The sequence below is a fragment of the Lynx canadensis genome, chromosome X, assembly GCF_007474595.2.
Source record: "Lynx canadensis isolate LIC74 chromosome X, mLynCan4.pri.v2, whole genome shotgun sequence".
In the NCBI taxonomy this organism is placed as follows: Eukaryota; Metazoa; Chordata; class Mammalia; order Carnivora; family Felidae; genus Lynx; species Lynx canadensis.
The window spans coordinates 12,673,648-12,689,132 of NC_044321.2; the positions used below are offsets into that span (position 1 = coordinate 12,673,648).

A 15,485-nucleotide genomic window follows, 5' to 3' on the forward strand; every position below is an offset into this window, starting at 1 on the left:
TCCTGTCCCAAAGTATTACCTTAGGAAAGAAAACCCATGATTTGCCTGCACAGCCATTTCAGCCATTAGTCAGGAAATATGTTTGTAATAAAGCTTCATAAGGAACTCTTCGCTAGTATTAGGTCTTCTGAGCATAAGACTTAAAAGTACCATCTGGCTGGGAAGTTATGGTTCATTATGGTCTGAATTGCAAGCTATAAAAAGGAGTGAAGAATATCTCTATATCCTTCCGTGGAGTGATCTCTGGCATATAGCGTTAAGTGAAAAACGCAAGATACAAAAAATTGGGCAGAGTATGCTATCATTGATCCAAGAAGGAGAGGGGGTTACAAGTAGACATATAGGTTTGCTTGTATTTTGTAAATGGAAAGAAAACATGTTTAAAAAAAATTAATGACTACCATAAAGGAATGGAAGGAATGGGATGGAGGAGAGAGGAACAGAAGTGGATTTCTCAAAATCAAGGGTTCTCAATGGGGGCTATTTTGCCTGTGTCCCCAGGAGATGTTTGGCAAGGTCTGGAGGAATTTTTAGTGTCTCATTTGGGGGTTGGGAGGAGTGTAGTACTGACATCTAGTGGGTACAGGCCCTGAATGCTCCTGAACATCCTACAGTGCGCAGGACAGCGTCCCCCCACCCCCCGTCGCCCCAACAAAGCATAACCCAGCCCAAAATGTCAATAGTGCAAATTATATATCTAATAAGGAACTTGTATTTAGAATACATAAAGAACTCTCACAACTTAATAATACAAAGACAAGGGGTGCCTGGGTGGCTCAGTCAGTTAAGCGTCTGACTTGGGCTCAGGTCATGATCTCACGGTTCGTGAGTTCAAACCCTGCGTCGGGCTTTGTGCTGACAGCTCAGAGCCTGGAGCCTGCTTCGGATTCTGTGTCTCCCTCTCTCTCTGCCCCTCCCTAGCTCACAGTCTGTCTGTCTCTCTCTCAGAAATGAATAAACATTAAAAAAAATTTTTTAATAATAATAATAATACAAAGACAAATAACCCAACTTGAAAACAAGCAAAGGACTTCAATATACGTTTCTCCAAAGATGATATACAAGTGGCCAATAAGCACCTGAAAAGATGCTCAATATCTTTAGCCATCAGGGAAATGAAAATCAAAGCCACAAGATACAACTTTACACTCACAGGATGGTTATAATCAAAAAGACAGATAGTAATGGGGTGCCTGGCTGGCTCAATTGGTAGCATGCAACTCTTTATCTTGGGTTGTAAGTTCAAGCCCCATGTGAAGTGTAGAAATTAAAAATAAAATCTTTTTTTAAAAAAAGACAGACAAGGGGCGCCTGGGTGGCGCAGTCGGTTAAGCGTCCGACTTCAGCCAGGTCATGATCTCGCGGTCCGTGAGTTCGAGCCCCGCGTCGGGCTCTGGGCTGATGGCTCAGAGCCTGGACCCTGTTTCCGATTCTGTGTCTCCCTCTCTCTCTGCCCCTCCCCCGTTTATGCTCTGTCTCTCTCTGTCCCAAAAATAAATAAACGTTGAAAAAAAAAAATTAAAAAAAAAAAAAAAGACAATAACAAGTGTTGAGGCTGTGAAGAAATTGGAACCCTTAGACACTGCTGGTGGGAATGTAAATTGTTGCAGCCACCTTAGTAAACAGTGGGACAGTTCCTCAAAAGCTTCAACATATATTGGAGTGCCTGGGTGTCTCAGTCGGTTGAGCGTCTGACTTTGGCTCAGGTCATGATCTCATGGTTCAGGAGTTCGAGCTCCATGTCGGGCTCTGTGCTGACAGCTCAGAGCCTGGAGCCTGCTTCAGAGTCTGTGTCTCCCTCTCTCTCTGCCTAACCCACTCTCATTCTGTCTCTGTCTCTCTCAAAAATAAATAAACATTAAAAAAAAAAAAAGCTTCAAAATATAGTCACTGTATGACCTACAATTCCACTCCTACGTGTATATACCCAAGTGAAATGAAAACATGCGTCCACACAATAACTTGTACACCAATGGTCATAGCAACATTACTCACAATAGTCAAAAAGTAGAAACAACCCAAATGGCTATCAATGAATGAATAGATTAATAAAATGTGTTATGTCCATATAATGGAATATTATTCTGCACTAAAAAGAAACAAAGTACTGGTAGATGCTGTAACACAGACAGACCTTGACAACATTATACTAAGTGGAAGAAGCCAGTCACAAAACGCCACATATTGTATGATTCCATTCACATGAAGTATCCAGAAGAGGCAAATCCATAGAGACAGAAAAGAGATTAATGGCTGCCAAGGGCTAGGGGTGATAGTAGCCTGGGGGTGTCAGCTAAGTGGTATGAGGTTTCTTGTGAGGTAATGAGAATGGTCCAAAATTGACTGTGGTGATGGTTGCACAGATCTGTGCATATGATAAAAGCCACTGAGTCATACACTTCAAACGGCTAAATTTTACGGTATGTAAACTGTATCTCAGCAACACTGTTGAAAACAGCAATCACGGGCACCTGGCTGGCTCGGTAGGAAGAGTATGCAACTCTTGATCTCAGGGTCATGAGTTCAAGCCCCATGTTGGATGTAGAGATTACTAAAAATAAATAATAAATAAACTCAAAAAAAAAAGCGATCACAATGGTCAGGTATGCACTCTCACAGAGGTGGGTATGAGGCACAGAAGGCAGAGGCAAGAAAAGAAAGGAGGTCAGGATACACTTCCCAGGATGAATAGGAAGTTGTCAGTCATCAGGTTTGGTTTACTTTTCTAATTAAATTTTTCATTGGTTTTAGTGAGATCCCATGGGAAGGGAGGTTGCAGGAAGGGGGACATCTCAGGTATAGGGAATACATCTAAAAAAATCGTTTAGATTGTCCAAACATAAACCCCCAAGTGCAGAAGGGATGGGGACACCAGATGTGAATTACAGCACCCCCTTATCCATGGTTTCGTATTGTCGGGGGTCAGTATAGCTACATCGCAGCACCTGCGTCAGTCACCTAACCTCATCGCCTCACATACACATTTTAGCAGCTCACATCCTCACAGGAAGGAGGGTGAGTACGGCACAGTAAGACATTTTGAGAGCCAGAGAAACCACATTTGCGTAACTTTCATTACGGTACCTTGTTATCATCGTTCCATTTTATTATTGTTGTTGTTCATCTCTTATTGCGCCCAATTTATAAACTATCACAGGTATGGATGGATAGGAAAACATAAAGCATATACAGGGCTGGGACTCTCCGCAGTTTCAGGCAGCCCCTGGCGGCCGTGGCACGTGTCCCCCATAGATAAGGGGGGACTGCTATAGCAAAGCCGCAGGAGACACAGCGCAGTGGCCTTCAGTCCCAGCCAAGAACCTTGGACTGAATATTTCCTAGGAAAAGGAATCCGTGGAAGATGAGGAGCAGCGCAAAAACATTGTCACGTTTTTCTCAGAAAGACCGATGACTGTCAATGTGGAGACTAGACAGACGGGTGAGGAGTCCAGAGACAGGACAGCCCATTTATTTATATTAGCTGTTATAAATTGTTGTCACAGTCGATTTCATCGTTTCCTAAACATTAAGCTTGAAAACAGACGCAAAGAGAGATCAGTCCAGGACTGTGTCTTTCTTCAAGGCACAGCTGACAAGAGGGACTATTGAGAACAAAGCAGGTTGATACAAAAATAATAGTAGCAGTAGTAATAATAGTAATAAAATCATATCTAACTTAAAATGTCCTGATGTTGTAAGGAAGAAATAATAATAATAGCCCCTTGTGAATTTAGGTCAGAGCTGGAAACAAAATGACAGTGACCCAACCCAGAAAGATAAACAAGGCACTTACCACAGGAACACGGGCATTTGGCTCAAATTCTGTGGAATCAGCATCTGAAGATTAAGAAATGAGTTCAATAATTCACTAATATTGCTGAAAAACAGTTTAAGTAATAAGAATTTTTTTTTTAATAAAAGTTATTAGCAGGGCACTTGGGTAGCTCAGTCGGTTAAGCGTCCGACTTCTGCTGAGGTCATGATCTTGCAATCCGTGGGTTCAAGCCCCAAGTCCAGCTCTGTGCTGACAGCTCAGAGCCTGGAGCCTGCTTCAGATTCTGTGTCTCTATCTCTCTCTGCCCCTCCCCCACTCACGCTCTGTCTCTCTGTCAAAAATAAATAAACACTAAAAAAAATTTTTACAGTTATTAGCAAACAGCAGGCTTACCTTTCAAGTTAAGGCAGTTTCTTGCAAACTCTATCACTGCTAGTTGCATCCCGAGGCAAATCCCTATTTGAAAAAGCATATATAGAAAATGGATCAACATATTTTGTATTGCTTCATATTTCCCATTCATTTGCTTACTGTCAGTCTCCTCCATCTAGAATGCAGGGTCGAGAGAGCAAGACTGCCTGCCGGGTTCACTACTGTACCCTCTGCACTCAGAACAACTGTGGCAGAGGCAGGAAGGGGGATTAGACGACTTGGACTTGAAGAAGAAGGAATTCAAGGTCAGAAAAGGGCAAGGGAAGACAGGGCAAGGTCCAAAGGCAAATCTGCCTCCTTCCAGAGGCCTCTAAATAGAGGCATAGGTGTGGGCTGCACAGCTGTGCCAGAGCACCTGATTCCTTCCGAGAATATCTAACAACACCCCGACTCAAGAGGGAGACTTCACACTCCCTCTTCTTGGAGGGCAGCCTCAGGCTGGCCAGCGGGCAGGGATCTGAGGAGTGGGAAGCCTGTGTCAGGCTGCTGGGCCCAGAACAGCCCTATAACCTCCCCGCCGAACACCGGCATCTCCAGGCGGGCTGGAACATGGTGGAGACCAGGGAAGGGAGATCCACAATGGAAGCCAAGAGAGCTCGATGAGGAGAAAAACAGACACCTGTGTAGCTCCAAGCTGTCACATGGATGGGCCCTTCACCCGTCTCCGCATCCACCAATTCTGTCCGCTAAACGAATGCCAAGGAACACTCCAGATGTCATTATAGACACATCTAAGGTATACAAGGGACTCATCAGAGAAGAGCAATCCACATACTTGGCACACCAGAACGGAAGTTGGTGGGCATGAAACAGCTGGGTGCATTGGGGGGGGGGGGACTTCAGAAAGTTCCATATGGCTAAGACATAAAGAGACACTGTGGTAAAGAGAAAGCTAAAGAGTTGCAAACTATTCTATGCAGTGAAATCTGAATAACACTAAACACGTTTGGACAAAAACCGAACAAGGTGACTTCGGAAGAAAACAGTGGCCCACATGAGCTCAGACTGGGCCAACAGAGCAAGGTATCAGGGTATCTGACTACTCCTGGCTTCTCTTTTGAAAACGGATTGCAAGTGGAGAGCATCTGGGAAACCACTCAAAGGACAGGAGGCAGTGGGGAAAATGAACAATGTGCTGATATAAAAGGCACCGAAGCCAGTCCACACGGTCACAAACCCACCAGTACAGCCAAGCACGGGGTGAAACACAGCCTGTCCCCACATTCCTTCCCACACCCCCCAGCCCCTGCCCGATTTGATTTCCCAGCTGCACGGCTGCCATTACCCCATCGAGGGGCCAATTCATCTGGGTTCACCGGTCCAGAAGCCACGCTTTGCAATTTGAGCAAAGGCATTAAAAAGACCTCGCTCGCTCTACCAAATTTTAGCAGAGCTCTTCCTGTGACGTTGGATGGTCTGACTGTATTATCTTTTCTAGTTTCAAGCAGTGAAAACACAGATTTGGGCCCTGTGGCCGACTATTTGCTACCTGAATGTTCAAATCCGAGTTCACACCCTTCACGTGAACAAACCCTATGAAATGTTAGCCCTACTAGATATCAACAATCCAATAAACTCGTAGTTAGGATCCATAAACATGAGTTTTACCCAGGAAAGGGATCTTCTTTGTCCGTGCCCAAGAGATTGCCTGGAGTTTTCCCAACGTTCCTCGGATTCCGAAGCCTCCTGGCACAAGAACGCCACTGCAACCGATACAAGACGAGGGTGAATTTGACGTTGTCTTTATTTTTAAAACTCTTATTCTCAGCCACTCGCGTTTACTGATCCCAAGTCCAACACTTGCCATGGTTGCTAGAGAATATGCTTGAGGTCTATTTTCAGAATTGATGACATGATTTCATCATGTCCTGAACTTTCTTCTTGAAATCCTCCCAATGTTATGAAGAAGATGGAATAACTTTTCACAACTGACTTCAATCTATATTTTCTGATAGGTCTTGGTGGTCTGTGAGCATACATAGTGACTGAGAAAACTCAATTTGCTTTAAAATGCCACTGAGAGAATTGTCTGAATAAAAATAGGTTAAGGTTCTTTTAAAAGTACTATTATAGGGGCGCCTGGGTGGCTCAGTTGGTTAAGCGGCCGACTTCGGCTCAGGTCATGATCTCGCGGTCTGTGAGTTCAAGCCCCACGTCGGGCTCTGTGCTGACAGCTCAGAGCCTGGAGCCTGTTTCAGATTCTGTGTCTCCCTCTCTCTGACCCTCCCCCATTCATGCTCTGTCTCTCTCTGTCTCAAAAATAAATAAACATTAAAAAAAAAATTTTTTTTTTAAATAAAAAAAATAAATAAATAGTGGCACATGAAAATTTCCTGGCCAGGAGATACTTTAGAAACCTTCTAGGCAAACACTCATTTGAGGAGACAAGAATTCAAGAGATAGTTGGGACGGTCATGCTACCCTCACAATACAGTGCTGCCCCCCAAAGTTCTGTTGATTACTTATAAAATAAAATCTAGGGGCGTCTGGGTGGCTCAGCTGGTTAAGCATCTGACTTCGGCTCAGGTCATGATCTCGGGGTTCGTGAGTTCGAGCCCCACATCGGGCTTTGTGCTGACAGCTCAGAGTCTGGAGCCTGCTTCAGATTCTGTGTCTCCCTCTCTCTCTGCCCCTCCCCTGCTCACTCTGTCTCTCTCTCTCTCTCTCTCTCAAAAATAAACATTAACAAAATTTTTTTTTAATTTAAAAACTGCACCAAAATTAGGAATTGAGGTAAATCCAATCATTATGGAAAAAGCACAATGGCATTCTGCTAACTGGTCCTGGACAGTCCTCAGCACTCACTCAGCTTTGCATAGCTTCTGCCAAGCTTCATGGAATTTCACCGGGTCCTCGGTTTCGGTGGTCTGCTCCAGATCAAAGGAGTCTATGTACTAAAAAACATCCAACAGATTAAAAGAACATTTAAGAAAAGTGATACTCAAAAATACTAGAGGCATCTAACATTGTGACCCAATTATTCAATAACTACTTATTATGCAAAAGAGAATGCTGTGGAAATAACTGGAAGCCACACTTAATCTAGACCCAGACACTGCAGGAAAGATGGGAAGGAGCACCATCGGGAAAGTCTCTAGGGGGCTGATGTCCAAGAAGCTCAGCCCTGGAGGATGAGCATGCGCAGACAAGTTGGGAGGCCATCAGGAAGGTGTGTGGGAGACACGGGGAGGTGGGGTGGGGGTGGAACAGCTTGTATGAAACCTCAGAGTAAAGACAGAAAGGGGTGGTCACTCTGGGGCCCTCAAAAGACACTCCACTGAGGGAGAGGAGAAGTTGACACTTGAAGCCATTGGAAGGTCTTAAGGAACACAGAGAACAGAGAGGGATTTTAGAAGGATCACTGTGCTACAATGTGGAAAATGGAGGGAAAACGGCAAACCCGTTGGGAAGCCAGGCGAGGTAAACACAGAAGCAAAGCGGTCTGAAAAGAATATGGCAAGACCATGATTCAAACAGTACTTCGCAGAAGCGAATGTCAACAAATTCTGTCAACCAAGAAATCACGTACAAACTACTCCTAGGTACATAACAGTCCCTAGAGACCTATACTATTCTAGTATTTATTCTGTAAAAATTACTATCTGGATATATCTTAACATACAAAATTTTAAAGGCTTTATAAAGTTTGCGGTCTAACAATTTTTCTCTTGCTGTTTTCTTTTTTCTACGAGGGGGTGCGGGACTTGGATGAGCAGGAAGAGCAAGAAGAGAAGTAAGTATTCCTTGGAAAACCACAAATCAAAAGTGATCATGAAAGGAAGGGGCTAGACAGGTGAGAGAAAAGTCACATAGGTCCTTAGTTGGAAGTTATGAAATTTCTCAGATGTATAAATGTATCTTTTTGGTCATTATATAAAGGTTCACCATTTAAATCAAGATAATAAGGCTTGCTTAAACCACAGTATAACTGTATAGAATATCATTAAGTGTAACATATATATAGATAGATAGATACACATACATACATATATATGAATATATATGTATGTGTGTATTTATCTAGAAAAATATACACATATGTGTATATTTGTCTAGAAAGATATGCATTAAACTGGTAATGACAGGTACAAGAGAGAAGTAGGATTTCAGGAAGGAAGGACCTTCTACTTTCTGCCTTTCGTACGACGCTTTATTTAAATTTCCTACACTAAGCATGTACAACTTCCATATCTAACAAAGACAAAGAATATACTCAAGCTGCAAATATGAATTCCCCCAGACCTCCCATACATCTTTTCCCTTTGCTGACTTTGCTCTCTCTCCTTTCACTGTATTAAATCTTAGCCACAAGTCCATCTATGTGCTGAGTACTGTGAGTCCTCCTGGTGACATCAATCCTGGAGGCTGTCTTGGGGATCCTTCGACACAACCTGCCTCTGAAACATGAGATGTCACAGCGAATGACTGAAATATATGGAAGAACAGCTGGGGCTCACCATCAGATTCAACTTGTGGTTGATGGCCAACGCAGAATGTTCTAGGGCTTTGAACACAGAGGCGTAGCAGTCCCTGAGCTTGGTGTATTTGCCAACCAGGGCTATGGAGCACGTTTTCTGCAATCGTTCATACCTGAGATGAAAGACAAGTTTAAAGGTTATATGCATGTAATATAACATCACAAACACAATGACAGCCACTGTTCTTTTCCCAAGGCACTTTTTAAAAACCTTAAGGGCAGATGAGCCTCGAACTGGATGTACTTGACTCAAATCCCCACCCTACCCCCAATGAATGAAAATCTGTGTGCCAACAGATTGCAAAATCATAAGAAACCCCAATATTGGCCTATATAAGCCGGCACAGATATAAATCCAAGGAAAGAGTATCAGAGAAAAAGCTAAAAGCATTAAAAATAAAAAAGCTCTCCCCATCTCATAAACATGAGCTGTCCTTAAATTCGTTTATAAGGTGACACTGTATAAGAAAATGCGTTGTGAATGTCAACAGGAAACATTTCAATATTAACTTTGTAAGGTGACATTATATAAGAAACTGCGTTCAAACTGTCTAATGTTAAAAATGGTTACAGTCCCAGCTGGCCCACAAAAGCCAGGTTATTCGTGGCATGCCTGAAGAATGGCACTAAGAGAACTCTTTAAACTATTACAAGCCATTTAGATCAGTTTTATGAGAAAATGCCATTCTACATAAGATGCTCAATCACATTTTACCATTAAAGACACGACGTTTACTGTTGCTTTTGTTACCAAATCTGTTCAACGAACCTGGAAATTGTTTGGTCTGGTACTACGTACGTAGAAATGTCATCTAGGGGCTGAAGATGATTAGGGTGATCCCCAAACACCTTAGAAGAGAAAGGTTGCCATGAGCGGGAGTAGTCCTCTTTCCTACCAACATCTGCTAAGCGTGCCAGAGAAATGTCATCGCAGGCAGGTGAGGAGGAGAAAAATGCCTAAGAAGCTAAGGAGTCAAAACTGACAGTAAAGGTGGCTTTCTGGGAAGGTGACTGAAGCACCTGGGAAAAGCCTACTAAATCTTTAGCTCGCTCCTGAATTTTACGTCGCTCTGGAGATTGCGTGGCTGCCCGGGCTTCACCCCATCGCTGCAGAAAGGACACAGGTGACAAAGCAAGTGGCATCGAGGCAAGATTCCGATACCAAGTCAGAGGGAAGCGCTTCCCGCGCCAGATTTGGCCCCAGGGAACTGGCGATCGTGACCCCATCAGAGCACAGCGGCCGGGCTGAGCCCTTACCCTTGGGTCTCACCCCTCTATTGAAGGAGGGACGTTGGCTCTGGTCCCGGGAAGGAAGCAGGACTGGGGTCAACACTACCAGCTCCTCCTTCTAGTCACTCAGTCTGGTCTATCCGGGGGAGGAGGAGTCACTCGGCAGCTGGGTGAGACAGGGAAGTCCACTGGGCCACCCGTCCCAGGGAGAAGGGCTGCCATTGGGAAAGGATATGTATCCTGAGCCCACTCCCCTCGTACTCTTTCCCTCTTGGGGCTGCAGGCGAGGCTCCCGGAGCCCTGTCCAGACCAGCCCAGCTCCCACATGCTCTCCACTCGGCCATTAACTAGGTGTGAGAGGCCAGCCACAGAGGCTGCCATGAGCCACTCTGTAGGCTCACCCCACAGGCAGGTCCCCGGGGAGGCGAAGCCACCCCCAATTTGGTCGGAGGTCCCAGGCGAGCTCTGCCATCCAGTTCAGCCAGGGACCCCTGGCCTCTGAGCAGCACTGGACTTCCATGAATGAGCCTGCCCTGTGACCTCGATTTGCTTTCTTATAGCTGTCTACATACCACCATTACCAATAAACCAACAGCACCACAAGGGACCGATGCTCAGTATCCCTTTTGCTTAAAGACCGCAGTGAGCTGAATGGTGGCCTCCAAAGACATATGTCCCCCAGAACCTGTGGATGTGTCCATATTTGGAAGAAGGGTCTTTTTGGATACAATTACGTCAAGGATCTCGAGATGAGATCATCCTGGATTAGGATGGGCCCTAAATCCAAAGACAAGCATCCTTATGTAAGCAGAGAGGAGGAGGGGAAAAAGAAGGAGGAGGAAGAGGAAGAGGAGGAAATGGAGAAGGAGAGGAGAGACACAGAGAAGGCCATGCAATGACAGAGCCGGAAACTGGGGTGACATGGCCACGAGCCAAGGGACACCAGGGATTCCCGGCAGCCCCAGAAGCTGCAACAGTTTCTCCCTCAGTGCCTCCAGAAGAAACGAACCCTGCTGAAGCCTTGATTGTGAATTTCTGACGTCCACAACTGTGAGAGAATGAATTTCTCATATTTTATGCGGCCCAGTTTGTGGTAATTTGTTTCAGCAGCCACAGGAAACTAATAGGAAAACCAAACCCTGGCTTTAAAAAGCACAGCAGCATAGAGTAATTTAGAGTTATTTCCAATAAAAAGAGTTAAACATTCAAATTTCTAGTGCTTAAAGAGGATCAGCCCCAAGCTACTCAGAAAATTCCTGTAAAGCGACTGATTCCTTAACTGTATCGTCATTCAGTAGAGCACCTGAGTTCCGAAACTGCACTTTATTCCTGATTTTACTTGCCCCAGCAATTCTAAAACTCTTTTTAAAGTTTTAAGTGAGAGGGCAAGAGAACTTCAAACTACTGGTCATCTACCAAAGGCAGTCATTTTGTCACCATCAAACCATTTTAATTATTGTTACCAACCTCAGTAACACTGAGGAACCAATACCCAGGACCCAATGCGAGACTAAGGTTTAATGTGTTTTCTCTCATAATTATCTCAATGTGGGTACTAGTATCCCACTGTTACATATGGATGCGAAAGCAGGTCCAGAGAGGTTGAGTAATCCACCCAAACTCACGCAGCTAGTGAGAGGAAAAGCTGGGGCCTAAATGCAGAGTTCCTGATGCCAGAGCTTACATTTTCTTATTGAGATATAAGTGACATATAACATTATATTGGTTTCAGGTATACAACATAATGATTCAATATTTGTGTATGTGTGTTTGTCACTGCTGCACCTGTTGCCTCTACCTAAGTTGCACAAAAATCCAGCAGTCAGGACTTCACAGAGTTAGGCCCTGTCTACATCTAGTAAAACAAACAGGTGATAGGGATTTAATTTCCATATGGCTTCAAATGAGACAAACCTTGTTGAAATTAATACCGTTGTCTTAAAGCTAGAACCTATCTATCTGAGGTTTTGATAACAATGCTGATAGTTAATAACTGCAGGAGGGAACAATAATGATATAGCCTAAACTTCTCATTCAAAGGGATTTTTGGGGTGCCTCACTGGCTCAGTCAGAAGAGCATGCAATTCTTGATCTCGGGGCTCTAAGTTCGAGGCCCACAGTGGGGGTAGAGATTACTAAAAAATAAATAAACTTAAAAAATAAAGCAAAACAAACAACAATAACAAAAACCTGTGACATTTAAACCTGTTTAAAATATTCAGAAACGGGGTGGCAGGGATGAAAAAATATATATATTCAGAAACTGGGTGCCTGGGTGGCTCAGAGGTTAAATGTCTGACTCTTGATTTCGGCTCAGGTCATGATCTCATGGTTCGTGAGTTCGTGCCCCACGTTGGGCTCTGTGCTGGCAGCACGGAGCCTGCTTGGGATTCTCTCTCCCTCTCTCTGCCCCCCTGCTCATGCTCTCTCTCTCTCTCTCTTAAAATAAATTTTTAAAAAAGGAAAAAAGTTTAAAAATATAAAATATGTATTCAGAAAACTAAGAAATAAACTAATAAATCAAAATGCTTCCAGAATTAACAACAACAACAAAAAATCATTCCAGAATCCAAATTCTTTCAATTCACTTTCACTTAAGTAGAAAAAAATCAAAAGCCCCAGAAATCTTCAAAGAATATAGCAAAACACTCTAACAATGTGTTAAAGCTTTAGATAAATCCAGACCAAAACATATACAGACAGAAAGCGGAATGTGACATAGATATCCTTCAAGCTATGTCTCAGTCCTACCCCGAAACCCAAGAATTATTCAAGATTACATTAGTAATTCCTTTCACGTACCTGTCAGCCATATTTCTCCACTTGAAAAGCAAATTACTTGCAGAATCACCAATGGGCAGATCCAATCTCTCTTTAAAATATTTGACAATGCCTTGTTCCTCCAAAAGCACAGGTACTCGATATGTAGAAGAAACATCATGGATACATATGACCTGATTAATGATGATAAAACACCATATTTAAATGGAACACCTCAAATATGCCTCATGAATGAGCCAAAACTCAAGAAACATGGTAGTTCATTTATATTGATTGAGGAAAAGCAAGAGCCCAGTGACCCAAACAAGAGGCAGAATTAATACAAGCTTACTTTGATCTAATCATAAAACTCTTTGAACTCCTTATTCTAAATTGGGAAACGTGGATGCTGTGGTAGCATTTATATATATAGACTTTGCTCTCAATTTCTGGCACAAAGCTTTAAAAACCTTTGGAATTTCCTGACAGGGGTAGGGTTATCTTTGTTATGCTAATGAAGTGACTCATGGTGGCCCCTAGATGGCTTCAGGATGGGAGTTGGTCACCAGAAAACCCAACCAAGTTAGGCTAGAACTTTCAGCCACTTGACTTCCGAGGACAGCAAGGGGGCTGGAGCATGAGTTCAGTCATGTGACCAATGGTTTACTCAACCAAGCCTATATCATGAAACCCCTATTAAAAAAATTCTGGACAGCAAGACTCAGGGGACTGTCCCGGTTGGTACACGTACAGATGTACCAGGATGGTGGCACAGCCTGACTCCATGGGGACAAAAGTTTCTGCACTTGGGATCCTCCTAGGCCTTGCCCTACGTATCTCTTCATCTGGCCGTTCATTTGCACTCTTTATAATAAAATGACAATAGTAAGTATAGCATTTTCCTGAGTTCCATGAATCGTTCTAGAGAATTATCGAACCTGAAGGGGTTATGGAAAGCCCCAAATTAGCAGTCAACCAGGCAGGAGTGGAGGTGGCTTGGGGACACTGGAAACTTTGGTGTCTGAAGTCAGGGGGGAAGTCTTGTAAAGAATTCAGCCCCCGGGGCACCTGGATGGCTCAGTCGGTTAAGCGTCAGACTTCGGCTCAGGTCATGATCTCGCGGTCCGTGAGTTCGAGCCCCGCGTCGGGCTCTGTGCTGACAGCTCAGAGCCTGGAGCCTGCTTCTGTTTCTGTGTCTCCCTCTCTCTCTCTGCCCCTTCCCTGCTTGTGCTCTGTCTCTCAAAAATAAACATTAAATTTTTTTTTTTAAAAAAAACAAACAAAAAAAACCTCAGCCCTCAAATCTGTGGAGTCTGATGCTCACTCCAGGTAGTTAGTGTCAGAGTTGAAGCGCAGGACCCCAGCTGGTGTCCGAGAATTGGTGTTGGAACACAGATGCTTTATGTGTCAATATCTAAGACATCTGGCCCAAGGCATCACCTTCTAAGTCTAGGCTAAAGCAGTAACACTGAACACGTACACTGTGTCTTCTAAATGTGGGGATGTGGTTCGCTTGTGCATTCATTTGTTGCTGTTGCTGCTGGTGTAGTGCTTTTGTCTACTCCCTTCATTTGGATACATTTCCAAGTACATATTGAACCCAGTCAAATTAATTACACCTGTTAGAGGAGAATGGCTCCTTTAAATGTCAGGTGCTATGGTTGTTTTTCACATCTATCCTAACGAACTTTCATCACCCTCTTAAGTACATCCGAGGGGCTGCTGGCAGGCATTTAAGGGTCTGCCACATTCTAAGTCAATGCCAAAGAAATGTTCTTCTAACTCTGTGTGTTCAGTCTCCCCAAATCCATTGCCAAACCCACCCAAGGGTTCCTAAGCTGTTTGGACATCACCAACTTGATACTTAGAGGACTTTTGGGCCTCACTTGGAACAAAGAAATGGGAGCATTAACTCACATCAGAAAAAAATAACGTGCTGAACAATGGCTAATAAACTAGCCTGTGGACTGATAGGATAGGGCATTCTTCAGAATCTATGGTCCTGTAGAAAACAGGCTCTGTGTGGTCAGAAATTTGCATTCTTCTGTTCTCAAAGCTCTCAGTAACCCAACTCTGAAAACTGTATCCTCCTTCCATTTCAGTAACCAAGTTGTATTTATACAACACAGACACAAAGTACTATGTACCAGTAGGAAGGATACAAAAAACAACAGAACAAAACCAAAGTGGCTTGATGACATACAAATACAGGAGAGTCCTTCAAACCTGCCATCACATTTTTCAAAATAGTTCAGACGTGTGTGCTGACCCTGAAGCATTAGACAGGAGGCTGTGCATGAGACTGCCTCCAGAGATACAGAAATCCAATTAGAGGGTTTTAGGCTTCAAAGAACCCAGAGCTAATCTGAAGAAAACAAAAGGTTCCTGCCAAACCTCACCCTTTTCCTGAGTGCCATTCATATCACTTTGTAAACTATAGCAACTCTGATCCCTTACACCTAAGCCTCGTTGCAAACAAGAGACAGATAAGAGAATGAAAGAAAAAAGAAAAAGCTCTCAGATACCCAAATGGAAAGTGCTGCAGGACAGAGGACGTGAGCCCAAATCACCGTACAGTTTCTGTAGCAATGAATTGAGCTGAGACCACTGATGTAATCAGAAGTGATAGTGTGAATGTCAATGTAACGTGTGGTCTGAATGGAGCGAGCTGTAACACATACAAAGGAGAAATCGCAGTGAAAGCAGTAAGTGTCCCGGAAAGACAAGATAAACAGACGATAAGCAGGCTTCACATGGTTCTCTCTCTAGAGGTTTGACTGTAAGTTAAAAAGCCCACCTGGCTTTGTACCT

The 15,485-nt window shown here is 43.7% G+C and overlaps 1 protein-coding gene across 3 annotated transcripts in view; it reads right to left on the bottom strand.

Annotated features, from left to right (window-relative positions):
- CTPS2 (CTP synthase 2) overlaps positions 1–15,485 on the bottom strand; it is a 101,547-nt gene that overhangs the window by 58,591 nt on the left and 27,471 nt on the right. For all 3 annotated transcript variants that reach the window (XM_030305533.1, XM_030305532.2, XM_030305531.2), the window contains exons 8-13: positions 12,717–12,868; positions 8,665–8,797; positions 7,013–7,101; positions 5,816–5,910; positions 4,169–4,231; positions 3,794–3,837 (exon numbers count right to left, since the gene is read on the bottom strand). In XM_030305533.1, the coding sequence (XP_030161393.1) occupies positions 3,794–3,837; positions 4,169–4,231; positions 5,816–5,910; positions 7,013–7,101; positions 8,665–8,797; positions 12,717–12,868 (576 nt within the window). The remainder of the gene's footprint in view (positions 1–3,793; positions 3,838–4,168; positions 4,232–5,815; positions 5,911–7,012; positions 7,102–8,664; positions 8,798–12,716; positions 12,869–15,485) is intronic.